At 39.8% G+C, this 17,790-nt stretch overlaps 1 protein-coding gene across 1 annotated transcript in view; it reads right to left on the bottom strand.

Annotated features, from left to right (window-relative positions):
* Positions 1 to 10,011, bottom strand: part of LOC120715298 — a 38,053-nt gene extending 28,042 nt beyond the window's left edge. The window contains exons 1-3 of the mRNA XM_040002244.1: positions 9,883 to 10,011; positions 9,376 to 9,681; positions 9,068 to 9,301 (exon numbers count right to left, since the gene is read on the bottom strand). Of these exons, the coding sequence (XP_039858178.1) occupies positions 9,068 to 9,301; positions 9,376 to 9,681; positions 9,883 to 9,937 (595 nt within the window). The 5' untranslated portion in view covers positions 9,938 to 10,011. The remainder of the gene's footprint in view (positions 1 to 9,067; positions 9,302 to 9,375; positions 9,682 to 9,882) is intronic.
* Between the last annotated feature and the right edge of the window lie 7,779 nt (positions 10,012 to 17,790).

The raw sequence follows: 17,790 nt of genomic DNA, 5'->3' as shown, positions 1-17,790 counted from the left end.
AAGAGAGAAAAAAAATACTATACAAATTACATACAAAAAAACATTCTGATTAATTTACATGTTGAAAGGGAGTGGGAAGAAGTATACACTTATTTAATCCCACCCCTTTGCCATAAATTATCAGTGAATATTTAGTCAGCTTCCTTACTGATATAATTTGTAATAAAAATAGTGAACAGATTTCTGATATACTATATACTATAACTAAGTATACACCTCTAACTAAGGAGTGCAGGATGACATCTGTATCAACCATGACGAGCAGCCAGGACATCGCCCAAGCCACAGCCGTAGTAGGTTTTGTCAAACTTGGAGTGAACAAAAGCAGAAAAACAGTAAAAGATGCAGACAGTGAAAGTCTGGTTTATTTCATGAACACAATGAAACATTTTACAGTCCACAGAGCAAAGTAGCATACAGGGAGTGCAGAATTATTAGGCAAATGAGTATTTTGTCCACATCATCCTCTTCATGCATGTTGTCTTATTCCAAGCTGTATAGGCTCGAAAGCCTACTACCAATTAAGCATATTAGTTGATGTGCATCTCTGTAATGAGAAGGGGTGTGGTCTAATGACACCAACACCCTATATCAGGTGTGCATAATTATTAGGCAACGTCCTTTCCTTTGGCAAAATGGGTCAAAAGAAGGACTTGACAGGCTCAGAAAAGTCAAAAATAGTGAGATATCTTGCAGAGGGATGCAGCAGTCTCAAAATTGCAAAGCTTCTGCAGCGTGATCATCAAACAATCAAGCGTTTCATTCAAAATAGTCAACAGGGTCGCAAGAAGCGTGTGGAAAAACCAAGGCGCAAAATAACTGCCCATGAACTGAGAAAAGTCAAGCGTGCAGCTGCCAAGATGCCACTTGCCACCAGTTTGGCCATATTTCAGAGCTGCAACATCACTGGAGTGCCCAAAAGCACAAGGTGTGCAATACTCAGAGACATGGCCAAGGTAAGAAAGGCTGAAAGACGACCACCACTGAACAAGACACACAAGCTGAAACGTCAAGACTGGGCCAAGAAATATCTCGAGACTGGTTTTTCTAAGGTTTTATGGACTGATGAAATGAGAGTGAGTCTTGATGGGCCAGATGGATGGGCCCGTGGCTGGATTGGTAAAGGGCAGAGAGCTCCAGTCCGACTCAGACGCCAGCAAGGTGGAGGTGGAGTACTGGTTTGGGCTGGTATCATCAAAGATGAGCTTGTGGGGCCTTTTCGGGTTGAGGATGGAGTCAAGCTCAACTCCCAGTCCTACTGCCAGTTTCTGGAAGACACCTTCTTCAAGCAGTGGTACAGGAAGAAGTCTGCATCCTTCAAGAAAAACATGATTTTCATGCAGGACAATGCTCCATCACACGCGTCCAAGTACTCCACAGCGTGGCTGGCAAGAAAAGGTATAAAAGAAGAAAAACTAATGACATGGCCACCTTGTTCACCTGATCTGAACCCCATTGAGAACCTGTGGTCCATCATCAAATGTGAGATTTACAAGGAGGGAAAACAGTACACCTCTCTGAACAGTGTCTGGGAGGCTGTGGTTGCTGCTGCACGCAATGTTGATGGTGAACAGATCAAAACACTGACAGAATCCATGGATGGCAGGCTTTTGAGTGTCCTTGCAAAGAAAGGTGGCTATATTGGTCGCTGATTTGTTTTTGTTTTGTTTTTGAATGTCAGAAATGTATATTTGTGAATGTGGAGATGTTATATTGGTTTCACTGGTAAAAATAAATAATTGAAATGGGTATATATTTGTTTTTTGTTAAGTTGCCTAATAATTATGCACAGTAATAGTCACCTGCACACACAGATATCCCCCTAAAATAGCTAAAACTAAAAACAAACTAAAAACTACTTCCAAAAACATTCAGCTTTGATATTAATGAGTTTTTTGGGTTCATTGAGAACATGGTTGTTGTTCAATAATAAAATTATTCCTCAAAGATACAACTTGCCTAATAATTCTGCACTCCCTGTACATGATAAATAGATACACATAACACGGACAGTGAGAAGTAAAACTCGTCGTCTTAACTTAAAATAAACCACAGAAATTAGAGTTTAGTGTTTTAAAGTAATTATTAAAAACATGAGTCAACATTACTGAAGTGACACTTTAACGATGCTTCATATCATCGTGTTTATGATGATAAAACATGTTCTCTCATTAGTAGTTGTCTGCGCTGTCACTTGTCATGAAAATGTCCTGAGCCTGGGTTCCTCTTCAATTATCATTGATCATTAATAGGACGCACAAAAGATTTGTTGCATTATCCCCATAAACAACATGCTTTTATAGAAATCATTGTGACACAAATATTTAGATTCTTGCTTCACAATGTGCACGAACTCAAAATCTTTAGTTTCATATTTATAAAGTATCGCAAAGAATACATTTATACCATTGTATGAGCTACACTTCTTGTAAAAAACTGATTGGTAATGCGTTTGAGAAAAGCTCCTGCTATGACCTTCCTTCTGTGAGGGCACACACACTCACTCACACGCACACACACACACACACACTCACACACAGAGAGAGAGAGAGAGAGAGGGGGGAGATCATTAAAACAAAGGATTGGAGCCGTTTTTGGATTTTCACTTGTTGTTGGCTTTAATATGAACAGTCACATAAAATTCATTCCAGTTTTTTTTTGCCTTTGCTTCAATTAAGATGTTTCTTTAAATCTACAACAGCTTCCTTTTCAAAAAAGTTTACTGACATAGTAAGGAAGTAGCTAGGGACCTCAGTAAGTATGAGCAACAACAGCTTAGGGACAGTTTCTACAATAAAGAGGATTTCATCATCTGCTGTTCGTCAAAAAGTGCCGTATTAAAAACAATTCAGCAGACCCTCAGAGTGCGGATACAAACTGTTTTCAGGTGTAGAGGTAGAGGTATGCTTCATTACTTATCAACATACAGTTTAGCGGAGTGGGTTAGAGTGCATTGGTGCTTGGGCCTCTTTTATTTAGCACGGTTATACCATTGTGAATTTAGCTATATGAATATGCTCAAGAGTCTATCATATGTTTGACATGCAACTAAAAATTCGAAAATATATATTTTTTAAATCAGTAACTTTGCAAATTTAGAGGAATTGTTTTCGGACAACATATGTATCACATTTTAAACAGGGTTTGAATAATCAGCACCGACATACAGACATTTATGCCCTGGGTATAACAGACATGCTTACCTTGTGAAGGGCCCTCGGATTTCTTGGAGCAGAGAAACACTCTGTATTGTTGCTTTTCTCTATTGTATAAGCAGCGCCCGACTGTCAGAAACGTTCTGTGCGGGTAGCAAAGTCGGCTCCAACGCACATTCAGGTGAAAAAATAAAAAGTTAAAACGATATACCTTGCGGCAGTTGTGAAGTGCTGAGGAAAATACTGTGTGTCTGATGGGGTGTTTTTATATAGGTGGGGCTACTTTCAGTTGACCTCTGAGATGTAGAGATAAAAGAGTACGATGTAAGGAAGAAAGGTGGAAAGCCTTTGGAGACTCTGTTGGACAAGGTTTCTGTTGGCCTCTGACATGATAAGATAAGATAATGGAATTAACTGTTTGTTTGTAATTAAAAAATGTGGAATGTATGGAACTACAGTTGGGATGGGTGCTGGGATACTCTTGATAAGGGAGCCTCTTTTGTTGCTTCATACCTTTTTACAGACTGTTGGGAGCCTAACTGCACCCCCTCTGTCTAACTGTTACAGAGTGTGACTAGGTGTGAATATGTGTTTTTTAGAAGTATCACAGTTTATTTCGAAAATAATACATGTTGTTTGCAGTGCTCTATTTAAAACTATTGGCCTGTGAAACTTTTAGAAAAGTGAAATGCCCCTAAAGTAGTTAAATCATCTATGTGTAATCATCGAGTCTAACTGTTGCAGACTAGTAGATAATTATAAGACTAGTTGCATTAAAGCCACATTGAGGTTGATACAGTGCTAGTGTGAATATGTACTTTTAGAAGTATCGCAGTTTATTTCTAAAGGGATACATGTTGTGTGTGGTGCTCTATTTAAAAACTACTAGCCTGTGAAACTATTAGAAAAGTGAAATCTTCCTAAACTAGCTAAATTAAATGCTGTGTGGGAATACACGGTTTTTAGAAGTATCACTGTTATTTGCGGCCCTCTGTTTGAAAACTATTTGCTCCTAAATAGCACTGAAGAAAATGCAAAAGGCTCCTAACTAGTTAAAATACCCCTAAAGTAGTTAAATTAAATCATCTATGTCTAAATAACAGAACTCTGAGACCTATACAATCCTTTAAAAAGAGTTTAATTAAAACACATAATGGTTTCATTAAATAATACGCTATTAAACACATGTAAACTCATATGACCCCTGGACCCACATGCACGTGCAAAAAGTCCGTTCTCGCGCACGTGCACACGGACGCGGAGGGGGATAGGGGAGGGGGGGGAAATGCCCGCGGGGGAGGGGGTGTGGGGGGGGGGGGGGGGCAAAAAAGCTATCGGTATATTACTACTTTGGGAACATAAATCTGCTGGGCTTTTTCTTGGGCTTCAGACAATAATTCTGATTGCTGGACAGGACAGGCAAGGACAAAAAGAAAAGAGAGTAAACATGAATGTCCTTCCTCTGTGCTTCTTTTGCTGTCTGCAGGAAGAACAATGGGGCTTAGTTGTCTTGTGCTGAATATTTTAGATGTTCAGGTAACTTTCAGTTCTCAATAACTGTTCTAAGTATTGATATTATTCCTCTACATTTATGTATGTATATATATGCTCTATGTATTCATTATTTTTTCTAAAACTCTCCTGCTCAAACCTGATGGAGTGCAATAACAAAAAAGGGCACAAGAGTTAAAATGCTCATACAAACATTTTTACAAGGCATGTTTACAGCCTGTTAAAATAATAATGATAACAATAATATTAATAATAATAGTGACCATTTGGAAAACATCACCATTATTAAGTACCAGTCTTGTTCTGCTCTTTAGCAGTTTGTGGTCTGTCCACCGTAGGCTGCCATTATCACAGCTCATGATCTCAGCAGCAGTCTCTGCAGATGGGTATTTGGTTGGCGCTTGCAGGATATGTTTTCAGTAATATTTTCCACTGAACCCTGTTATTATCTTTGAGTTAGCACGCAAAAAGACCACAGTTCTCTCTGCTAGAAACTGATTGCAATCGCAGCAATGCGCATGCAAGTGTGGGGGCTGGGTGAGGAGTTTACAGATGAAAAGCTTTTTGTCTCTGCTTGTTGCCACAAATAAATTAATTTCTAAATCGGGTTATTTGTCTTTATACTGTGACACTGATATCTGTATTTGTAATTGTCATACTTTGTAAATCCAAATTTTCAACAAGGTTTACATATATACACAAAAACACATCATATGTTTATACATATATAAAAGTGACAAAGGGCAGCGCTAAGTGGCAAAATTCACCAGTGATATAATGATATAAGAACAAACCGTCAATGAAATAAAAATTACTAACAGCAATGAAATGGTTAAATGTACAGTTCTGAAAAAGACATAACAAGGTTTCCAGTTGTTACGAAATAAATAAGAGTAACAACTTGGACTTAAATATTCTGCACTGTGACAAAATCAAGGCTATAATGCAGTGACATTCCCACATTTCAGTGTCTTCTGCTATAATAGCACATGCACACAAGGGTCATCCCCACAGCAAACACTACAGTTGTTGTATCCCTTTGTTCTTGGATTATAGTGAACAACCTTTCTTTGTGTGTAATTGCTCTCACGGTTAGAAAAGGGAGACAAAAGGCACATGACCTCCTAAAATAGAATAAAAATAAAAATACATGAGCATAATATTTACATGATCATGAATTATTCCATTCATATGAGTAACATGTGAAGCCCAATCGAACTGCCTAATCTAATTTTGTCGAACACAGCAAAAAGGTAAAATGAAGATTCAAGTGTGATGCACAAAATTTTAAATGACAGTTGCAGAGATGTGTTAAAAGGCTTGTTCAACACCATGTGGGGTCTGTTTCTGTTGAAAGGACAACAGATTCTTCATCAGAGCTCGTGTTATTTCTATACTTCACCACAGTGTAATCAGCATGCTGCTCTTCTCTTGGCTGAAGTGGCTCTATGGTAGACAAAAGAGGATCTGTGTGGTTTTTAAAGAAGTAGACTTTGCTGTAGAGGACTTCATCCTCCACCTGTGGCTCACCTAAGACGTCTTCACACACAGGATCAGGATTTAGCTGAGAACAAAAAGCGATACATCATAATAGACTTAAAGATTTGACTCCTTTGACTCTGTAAGAAAGATCATTCAGTATGAAAATGTGTTTTCCAACTCTACAGTAATCTTTACCTCCACTATGTTGTTTGATGTTTCGTTTGTGGAAGACTGACTCGTAGTCCTCTTTTTTCTGATTATTGAAAGTAATAAACAGAAAAAATAAGTGAGTTCATGCCAGAGATTAAATGTTGTCACTTTGAATCAAACACACTGTTGCTTACCTAATCAAAAAGAAGAAAAAGAGAAGTATTAAAATCAGAATTATTACAGAAACTCCAATTGTCCACATTCCTGTGATACTTTGGACAGTGAGAGTCTTTGGAGCAGAGCTGATATCTTTGTTGGTTTTCACAGCACAGGAGTAGTTTCCTGCATCCTCCCTGCTGACTGGGTCTAGGATCAGATGTTTGTTCTGGTTCTCTCTCGGGGTCAGAGGTCGACTGTTCAAGTACCAAATGTAGTTTGTGTTGTCAGTCAGAGGACAGCTGGTACTGCAGGTCAGTGTGACTCTCTGACCCTCTGTCACCACTGCAGAAGGACTCATCTTCACTCTTAGCTCTGAAAGACGAAGATTTAACAACAACAACAATAATAATAGTAATAATAATAGTATTAATAATAGTATTAAGGCAAGACATGAAACTCTTCCAAATCGCAACATGAATTACTCACAAAACATGAGTTTTAATTGAGACCTGACTGCAGGCAGACCCTCCAGTCCTCATATTCAGTTAAATAATGAAACATTTATTTGACTTTGAGTAGTTTTCAGTTTAAATATTACATTTGCTTAGGTTAGGGTGTCATTCTAAATGTGTGTTCAAGATTTCTTTGTTAGATATTCTCAGGTTTTTCCTGTCCTCCTATGTCCCCGTTGCCCAGTCTGTGTTTCTGTTGTTGCCCATATTTACTCAGTTTTATCTTTGTGTTTACTTTGGCCTGTTAAATTTGTGTTTCAGTCTCAGTGTTACTTTCCTGTTTTATTTTGTTAGTCTCTTGTGTTGTGTTCAGTTTTGCTTCCCTTGTCATTAGTCTGACTTATTTCACATGCGTCTTGTTTTTCCCAGCTTCCCAGTGTTCCTTGTCACGTTGCTGGTTCCTCATGTTGAGTGTGCGTCTGTCTGTTAGTGAGTGTTTGTGTCTCTGCCTGCAACCAGCCCATGATACCTTATCCATTGGGACTGTGAAACACTATTGCATTTGAGGCATTTGGCTGAATCCTAGCAGAAAGTATAGCCCTGTATATTTTAAAAATCATTCTACTAATCCTAGAATTACAACATCAATAAATGCTAGTGACCTGGATCTACTGGAAGTAATATATTCCCATGCCATAACACTGCCATAGTTTCTCCAAACTTGTAGGTTCCCATCATTCTGGTACAAATGAGTCTTGATTTTGTTTGTCCAAAGATTTTATTTTTCCAGAACATTTTAGTAAATAAATATGAAATACTTGAAATAAACTCCGGATCTTTCTTTGCTTAATGTATCAGATATCCAGTTCCCTTTTGAGCCTCTGAAAATGGGGGACTGTATAAATATGATTGTATTTCCTGAACCGTTTAAGTAATTCTTTTATTAAAATGCCTCAATTGAAGATGAAAGTTGTTACAAAAATTATTTCTTTGTCGAAAAACTCATTTGTATATAATTTTAAAACTATTATATTAAATCAAGCAAAATGCCATCATTTCATTGTAAGGGAATATTTTAACGTTGTTATATAACCGAGAAAGATCTGAATAGTTCTAGCGCTACTGCTCATATTGAAATATTAATAAGTAAAGTCTGCTGAGTGAGGAGTTTAAATTTACCTGTGACAATCAAAAAGACTCCAGGCAGATCAGACTGTGTCCATCCTTCATGATCTCTCTTGAACCTGAATGTGTATCCTCCTGAGTCATTCTTCTTCAGGTTGTTGATGGTCAGGATGTGTTGGTTCTTCATGTTGTCCTGATACTCCACACGACCTGCAGCCTCAATCAGCTCTTCAACTTCCACTTTATCTTTTCTCCATTTTTTACTCCAACATTTAAACTCTTGCTTCATGTTATCAGGATGTGAGTATTCACTTGTGATGTTGACTGAAGATCCTTCCAGAGCACAGATTCTCCTGCTGACATAATTCACAGCTGAGCAGTTTTTATCCTGAACACCTGAAATATAAATGGAAGATTTAAAGTTGTTTGATTGGTCTGTGTTTCATTATTAGTTGAAAAAAACAAACAGATTTGACACTTACAAACTTTTTTAGCTTGAAGATGTGTGTGACCTTTAACTCCACAAGAGAATGTGTCTGTTGAAGAGTTATGAGTTGAATAATGTTGATTCTCATAATAGTTTATTTTGTTGTGATACCACATGTAGACAGCTTGATGGTCAGTCAGATTACAGCTGTTGTTACAGGTCAGTGTGACAAATCCCAAGGTGGAAGAAGCTCTTTGAACATAAACCTCTGTTGATCGAAGATAAATACACTTCTTGTCACTATTTAGATATAATCATGCGGCTCATTTAAGTCACATAATTGTGTAGTTTAAACAAATGTGATATAAAGAAGTGTTTATACAATTTGTTTGTGGAAACGTCACCTCTAGGGTATGTGATGGTGCACGGCTCATCCACTGATGTCTGATTATAAGAACACATGTTTCCATAAGCATAAGTGACACTGAAGCATGTCTGTGTGATGGAATCTGGACAAAAAGACATGAGGTTAAATATTTTTACTGAGGTTATTTTTACAGCTTTTTGCTGAAGGGTTTGTAGGGACTATAAACATCATGACTCACCCACAGAGACTTCAGGGGCTCTGAGATCCTCGTAGCCTTTGACAGCACAGGAGTATGTGACTGCTTCCTCACTGCTGAGCAGCTCTTGGTACCAGGGAGACCAGTCCTCATAGAGAAACTCTCTGTTCTTGTACCAGATGTAGGCTGCAGGCTTTTCAGTCAGAGGACAGCTGCTGCTGCACATCAGTGTTACTGTCTGTCCCTCTGTGGCAGGAATCACCTTTACCTGCAGCTCTGAGAGGATGATGGAGAACAACTTATACAATGATGTCATTTGGAAAGTTATTAATGAGTAAAAGTCACTGTACCTGTAACAACTTGAAGAGTAATTCTTTTGTACCAACAGCGTCCTGGTCTGTCTGTAGTCTTCATACAGCAGTAAGCGTTTGCATCACTCTCTCTTAGATCATTGATGGTTAAAGTTGGGATTTTCTCTTCAGACATGTTGTACGTTACATGTTGTCCATCCACAGAGAGCTCACTCTGAATATACTTGTAACCATCCCAGTATATAGTGAACCATTTTCTGCTTGAAGTCAGATGTTGATGTGAGCAGTGCAGATCCACTGATGAACCTTTGAAAGCACAGATTCTGGTTTCTTCTCCATTAACACCTTTAACAGAAGAGAGTTAATAATAATATTTATTATCTTATTAATATGTCTTTATTATTAACCACTTAATAATTTTCAGTACTTTACATTAGAAACTAATCTAAACTAAAATTCCTCATATGTAAATATTACAAGACCTTTTTCTTAAGTTAATATTAACTAACGATTTTTACATAAGAACTCATAAATAATCTCTGATACCTGAAATGTAAAAGATGAGACCCACAAGCAGACGACCAGCATCTCTCAACTCCATTGTTGTTTTAGTCCAGACTTTGAGCGTAAAGCTGACAGTAAAAGCTCAAACCAAAAGATACAAAGTGAGTCATCAGTCAAACTAAGCAGTACTCTTTATCAGAGTGAGGGGTGGGCTGCTGGTTCATATTCTTTGGTTTCACATATCTTGCATCTTTGAAACTAAAAGTAAACTTGCTTCCTCTTCCTTTGACTCGTTTGCATCCTTAAATGCTTTGTTGTAGCATGAATATTATTTTAATCTACTTCAGTTCAATTCCTCAATAATGATGCTTTTAATTTATTTACTTGCTGCATGCAGTTGTGTTTTGAATGCATTAAATATTCAGTTTATTAAATATATTGAAGTTGTTGAATAGAAAGGTGTGGAGGTGTTAAACTGCTGAGCATATCTCAGTATGACAATTTGTAATAAACACAGCTGGAGCGATTCAGACTTTAATCTACTGCGACTATATTTTGTTTTAAAAAAATATGAAACAATGAGCTATGGGGAACAATTGATTAAAAATATCTGAAATGTGTTTGAACTCTCAGACTGAATTGTATTTTCCATTTCTATAAATATTTATTTATAAAGCACTTTTAACAGAAACTCATTTTCACTTTCCTATCGTTAATCACACAATAATATTCTGTAACTAATTGGACCTGAAAGTCGTGATCTATGAATCATACAGTATTAACTCATCCTGTCGTTCATAAGTGAAGTTACTTCTGTTCTTATATCAGGATTCATGTATATATATATATATATATATAAAAAAAAAAAAAACACCCAGCACGCCCCTGCGGGCGGTTTATCCTTCAAGCTCGGGTCCTCTACCAGAGGCCTGGGAGCTTGAGGGTCCTGCGCAGTATCTTAGCTGTTCCCAGGACTGCGCTCTTCTGGACAGAGATCTCCGATGTTATTCCCGGGATCTGCTGGAGCCACTCGCCTAGCTTGGGAGTCACCGCACCTAGTGCTCCGATTACCACGGGGACCACCGTTACCTTCACCCTCCACATCCTCTCGAGCTCTTCTCTGAGCCCTTGGTATTTCTCCAGCTTCTCGTGTTCCTTCTTCCTGATATTGCTGTCATTCGGAACCGCTACATCGATCACTACGGCCGTCTTCTTCTGTTTGTCTACCACCACTATGTCCGGTTGGTTAGCCACCACCATCTTGTCCGTCTGTATCTGGAAGTCCCACAGGATCTTAGCTCGGTCATTCTCCACCACCCTTGGGGGCATCTCCCATTTTGACCTCGGGACTTCCAGGTTATACTCGGCACAGATGTTCCTGTACACTATGCCGGCCACCTGGTTATGGCGTTCCATGTATGCCTTGCCTGCTAGCATCTTGCACCCTGCTGTTATGTGCTGGATTGTCTCTGGGGCATCTTTACACAGCCTGCACCTGGGGTCTTGCCTGGTGTGATAGACCCCAGCCTCTATGGATCTTGTACTCAGAGCTTGTTCTTGTGCTGCCATGATTAGTGCCTCTGTGCTGTCTTTCAGTCCAGCTTTGTCCAGCCACTGGTAGGATTTCTGGATATCAGCCACCTCCTCTATCTGCCGGTGGTACATACCGTGCAGGGGCCTGTCCTTCCATGATGGTTCCTCGTCTCCCTCCTCTTTCTTGGGTTTCTGCTGCCTGAGGTATTCACTGAGCACTCGGTCAGTTGGGGCCATCTTCCCAATGTATTCTTGGATGTTCCTTGTCTCATCCTGGACTGTGGTGCTGACACTCACCAGTCCCCGGCCCCCTTCCTTCCGCTTAGCGTACAGCCTCAGGGTGCTGGACTTGGGGTGAAACCCTCCATGCATGGTAAGGAGCTTTCTTGTCTTTATGTCAGTGGCTTCTATCTCCTCCTTTGGCCAGCCTATTACCCCAGCAGGGTACCTGATCACGGGCAGGGCGTACGTGTTGATGGCCCGGATCTTGTTCTTAGCATTCAGCTGACTCCTCAGGACTTGCCTGACCCTCTGCAGGTACTTGGTGGTTGCAGCCTTTCTAGCGGCCTCTTCATGGTTCCCATTTGCCTGCGGGATCCCCAGGTACTTGTAACTGTCCTCTATGTCTGCAATGTTGCCTTCTGGTAGTTCAATCCCCTCAGTTCTGACTACCTTCCCTCTCTTTGTTACCATCCGACTACACTTCTCCAGTCCGAACGACATTCCAATGTCATTGCTGTATAGCCTGGTAGTGTGGATCAGTGAATCGATGTCTCGTTCACTCTTGGCATACAGCTTGATGTCATCCATGTACAGGAGGTGGCTGACAACTGCTCCGTTCCGTAGTCGGTATCCGTAGCCAGTCTTGTTAATGATCTCACTGAGGGGGTTCAGGCCTATGCAGAACAGCAGTGGGGACAGAGCATCTCCTTGGTAGATCCCGCACTTGATGGTGACTTGTGCTATGGGCTTGGAGTTGGCCTCTAGTGTTGTACGCCACATCCCCATTGAGTTCCTGATGAAGGCTCTTAGGGTCCCATTGATCTTGTACAATTCTAGGCATTCCAGTATCCAGGTGTGGGGCATTGAGTCATAGGCCTTCTTGTAATCAATCCAGGCAGTGCACAGGTTGGTCAGTCTGGTCTTGCAGTCTCGGCTGACTGTATATATATATATATATATATATATATATATATATATATATATGTATAGGCCCCTGCACGGTATGTACCACCGGCAGATAGAGGAGGTGGCTGATATCCAGAAATCCTACCAGTGGCTGGACAAAGCTGGACTGAAAGACAGCACAGAGGCACTAATCATGGCAGCACAAGAACAAGCTCTGAGTACAAGATCCATAGAGGCTGGGGTCTATCACACCAGGCAAGACCCCAGGTGCAGGCTGTGTAAAGATGCCCCAGAGACAATCCAGCACATAACAGCAGGGTGCAAGATGCTAGCAGGCAAGGCATACATGGAACGCCACAACCAAGTGGCCGGCATAGTGTACAGGAACATCTGTGCCGAGTATAACCTGGAAGTCCCGAGGTCAAAATGGGAGATGCCCCCAAGGGTGGTGGAGAATGACCGAGCTAAGATCCTGTGGGACTTCCAGATACAGACGGACAAAATGGTGGTGGCTAACCAACCGGACATAGTGGTGGTAGACAAACAGAAGAAGACGGCCGTAGTGATCGATGTAGCGGTTCCGAATGACAGCAATATCAGGAAGAAGGAACACGAGAAGCTGGAGAAATACCAAGGGCTCAGAGAAGAGCTCGAGAGGATGTGGAGGGTGAAGGTAACGGTGGTCCCCGTGGTAATCGGAGCACTAGGTGCGGTGACTCCCAAGCTAGGCGAGTGGCTCCAGCAGATCCCGGGAATAACATCGGAGATCTCTGTCCAGAAGAGCGCAGTCCTGGGAACAGCTAAGATACTGCGCAGGACCCTCAAGCTCCCAGGCCTCTGGTAGAGGACCCGAGCTTGAAGGATAAACCGCCCGCAGGGGCGTGCTGGGTGTTTATATATATATATATATATATATATATATATATATATATATATATATATATATATATATATATATATGTATTGTTGAACAGAAAGATGTGAAGATGTTCCAACTGTGTTCCATATGTGATTGTAATGGTTTACAATGAGAAAAAGCTTCTGTTGTCAAAGAGCAGCATGAAAAGTTTGACCTTAATCTGCTGTTAGGCTGCTTATTTTAATATAAAAAAAAGTTACATTCTTTTTCATTTGATTATGTAGCCTGCCTCTAGTTACTTTCTTTAAGGGTAACCATATGCAACCAGTGTTTGAGTTGTCTGATTGAATTGTATTCTGGCTTTGAAGAGGTGACATTAATGTTATTGTTGCAGCCCTGTAGTGGTTTAACTTGTCACTTGTCCTGTCGTATTCTTGTTCTTTTAATGTCACTGCTAAGTGTGGCTCCACAGTCAAAACGTCTGCCAGTCTTTAGCCTTTTTTAGCCGCACCCAGAAGGAAAAATAGGATTTCAACCATAGAGGTAAACACTGGTAACAAGAATTTTGTTTTAAATTCACTCTGTTTTTGTTTTGTTTTTTTGGTCTTACTGTGCTGCATGAAACACTATCATATATAAATAATTAACATATAAAAGTCATATATATCATGTATTACTTTTATAAAATAAGTACTTTACTTGTTGCTGTGTCAACTTTAAGATAAATCCAGACAATTTTGGGTGACTTCTTGAAGTTGGTTAGCAGTTCAGGCCATGTCCACCAGAGGACACCATTATAACTCTTCATCTCAGCAACATTTCTATTGTTCTCTGCCTACTTCTTTTCAAGTTCACAGACAAGATAAGTGAGGTATAAATATCTGTAGTTATTTCATTATCTTATGTGGCAGGTTTTAAAAAAAATGGTTGATCTTTATTTTTGTTTAAATAATTGGGCCCCACAATGTAAAAGGACCCAATTTTACTTGTATTTGTTTTCTGTCATTTGCATACAGTTACAGTGGTGGATGCCCAAAGTTTGAAAAAATAAATTTAACATATATACAAATGATCCCTGTAAGCCAAACGCTCAGGCTTCAGACTTTATTGCCTTTGTTTTTCTTTTCTTCATTATCAGTTTCACTTCTCGAACAAATCGTAACAATTTGAATTTTTACAGGTAATTTTTAACAAATCATGGTCTACTTTCAAGTAGTCAGAGCCTTCAGTGAATTTTACCGTAAAACATAAATAACAACTTCAATACTTCATATGCATTGTGTATGTATATTGTTCTATGCAGTATCTTCCATTACTGCTCCTAGAACTGCACGCTTCTGTACAGAGACCCTTGATGTTCTGCCTGGAATCTGCTGAAGCCACTCATCCTGATTTGGGGTGGCAGCTCCTCATGCTTCTACTACTACTAAGACAATTTGGACTTTACCTCCAGTTGGTCCTTAAGCCCCTGGTACTCCTTGATTTCATTGTGTTTCTGATTTCTGATCTTGCTGTTAGCTAGAATTGACACATTTATCCAACTATGGTCCTCTCGTCCTTGCAAACCACAAATTGGTCTGGTTAGTTATATATTATATATATCATATTATTATATTATGTTATATATATTCTGTATAATTTTGTCTTTATATGACCCTACACCCTCCTGAGAACCAGCTGTGGCGAGAATAAGGCACGGCGGGACCACGGAGTATCATTCGGAGCCATCTTTATTTACATCTCACCACAACACACCCAAACCCCTGAATCCCCATGTTTTACTGCTACAACTACACATGTTTCTTTTCCAGCTATTTATTTATGAGTGACTTATGTATGTATGTATATATATGTATATATTGTACTATTCTTAGTTAGCGTATTGTCTTTTTTGTCTTAATGTTGGTTTATAATGGAGCACTGTAACAAAAAATAATTTCCCCCAGGGATCAATAAAGTATTCTGATTCTGATAACTAGGCGGGCGTGATTAAGGATGCCGTGCAGGTGCGTCTGCCCTCCCTTCACGGCACCGCAGACCACGCCCCACCACACCAGCCTATTCATTTATGGCCTCTGTAATGGACATTTGTTTTTGGTCTATGCCTTTTGACTTATTTGAGCTACCTTACTATGTCATGATGTACTAAATAGAGGAAATCCTGGGCTTTCCATTGATATCTCATAAGTTTGGGTGGCCTCTTTTAGCTCCAAAGAGGAAGGAAATCACAAAAAAAGTTCAAGGGGAAGATTAATTTTTCCTCGGTTCTCAAGAGGATATTAACTTGAACAGACAATTATTTTATTCTGACTGCATTCTGTGACTATGGTGGTTTGAAGTGACATGGTGGTAATTGCAAAGTAGTCTTGGCAGCATCAATCCTCATATGGTTGTGAGACAAGAGAGTTGACAACTTGGTCGACAATGTTTTACAACAACAACAACAAAAAACAAAAAACAACAACAACAACAACAATAACAATAATAATAATAATATGGCAAGACATGAAACACAACACAATTGCAACATCGATTCCTCACTAAACATGAGTTTTAATCGAGCCCTGAATGCAGGCAGACCCTTCAGTCCTCCTATTCAGTGATTCAGTGTGACATTTATTCAAGCTCTGAACTTCATTTCCCACACATTGACTGACCTGCAAATATGAAAGACACACATTCACAATATATGGAAACACAAGTCCATTTTATTTATAAAAAAATGTGTGAAAACAGAATGACAGGTTGCTAATACAATGACATGAGTGACATGTGTGATCACTCCAGCTTTGCATGTTCTCTCCTCTGCCTGTTCCTGTAAAAATAGCAAAAATTAAAAAAAACAAAACAAAACCTGACCCTAAGAGCAATCATGTGTCCCGTTGGTGCCATTCTAGATTGCTGGTCAGAAAGATTTCTGGTGCCAGTAATCAAAGAGACAATGGCCCGAGATAGATTCATTTTAATTATGCAACACCTTCAATTTGATGACAAGGACACGCGGGCAGAACGGGTGAAAACAGACAAATTTGAGGCAATCTCTGACATCTGGACACGCTGTGCTAAGAGTTTCACTCCAGGAGAACACATGACCATAGATGAACAGCTTTTCCCTACCAAGATTCAGTGTCCATTCACACAGTATATCGCAACCAAGCCAGGCAAATTTGGGATCAAGTTCTGGATGGCCACGGATCTGGAGACCAAATGTGTCTGCAGTGCATCTACTTGGGAAAGGACCCCAGTCGTCAGAAGGAAGAGAGGCTGGCAGAGAACGTGGTCATGAAACTAGTGGAGCTGTTTTTGGATGATGGGAGAAACGTCACAACGGACAATTCCTTTACTTCACTGTTACTGTCGCACCGACTGCTGCAGCGCAAAACAACGTTACTGGGCATGGTGAATAAAGCCCGGCGTGAACTTCCTCAAATTGCAAAAGACACTGCACAGCGAGAGGAATTCTCCACTTCAGTGCTTAGAAGTGGTGGTGTCTCCTTCACAATTTATGGACCTAAAAAAACCAAGACTGTGTGTGTTCTTAGTTCCATGCACTAAGATGTGACGATCAGTGACGGCAGAAAGAGGAAACCCAAAGCAATAAGAAACTATAACCACATGAAGGTATGTGAATGTGTGTATAATTTTACACCAGTGCTACAATGTTTTCTGATGTGTGCTATACAGGCCTATAGAAAAAACATATACTCATGACTCTCTCTCTCTCTGCTTTTACAGTGTGGTGTAGACGTGTTGGACCAAATGGCACGCATGTATTCCGTAAGAGCAGCAACACGCAGGTGACCAGTAGCGGTTTTCTACAATATGCTGGACCTGGTGGCGGTGAATGCCTACATTTTGTATAAGGCATGCACAGGGCGGACAGGCAAAAGAAGATTGTTTCTGAGTCTTCTAGCTAAGGAACTTTGCTGCCGATTCAAGCAGCACAAGAAAATATTAGCACTGTGTGTGTGCGTGTGTGTGTGTGTGTGTATAGGTGTGTGTGTGTGTGAGTGTGTGTATATATCTTTATGGACAGGGAATGTAGTGACAGGGATTGACAAGAACTACAATTGCATATGAGAAATACTACACATAGAAACTACCATGGTGTTTTGCAGGATGCAGGTACTTTGTTGTCTGCCTGTTTCTCAGGATGGTATGATTAACTGTGTCAAAAGCTAAGGAGAGGCCAAACAAGACCGGTACTGTGTATTCTGCTGATATCATAATATCACTGCATGTTAAGTAGTGCTGTTTCAGTGGGATGTGTTTTACGAAAACAACATCGTTTATGCATTTTCTCTTCAATTTGATCTATCATGGGCTCATTCCTACATGAACATCTATTTTAACATAATCCTTTTTTAATCCACTTATATGTTCTCCATAAAACTATGTTGATCACAATTTACTCAATACAGTTTCTTCTT

This window comes from Simochromis diagramma, unplaced genomic scaffold (genome assembly GCF_900408965.1).
Source record: "Simochromis diagramma unplaced genomic scaffold, fSimDia1.1 OVJJ01000798.1, whole genome shotgun sequence".
In the NCBI taxonomy this organism is placed as follows: Eukaryota; Metazoa; Chordata; class Actinopteri; order Cichliformes; family Cichlidae; genus Simochromis; species Simochromis diagramma.
This window is presented reverse-complemented; position numbering and strand designations above follow the sequence as displayed.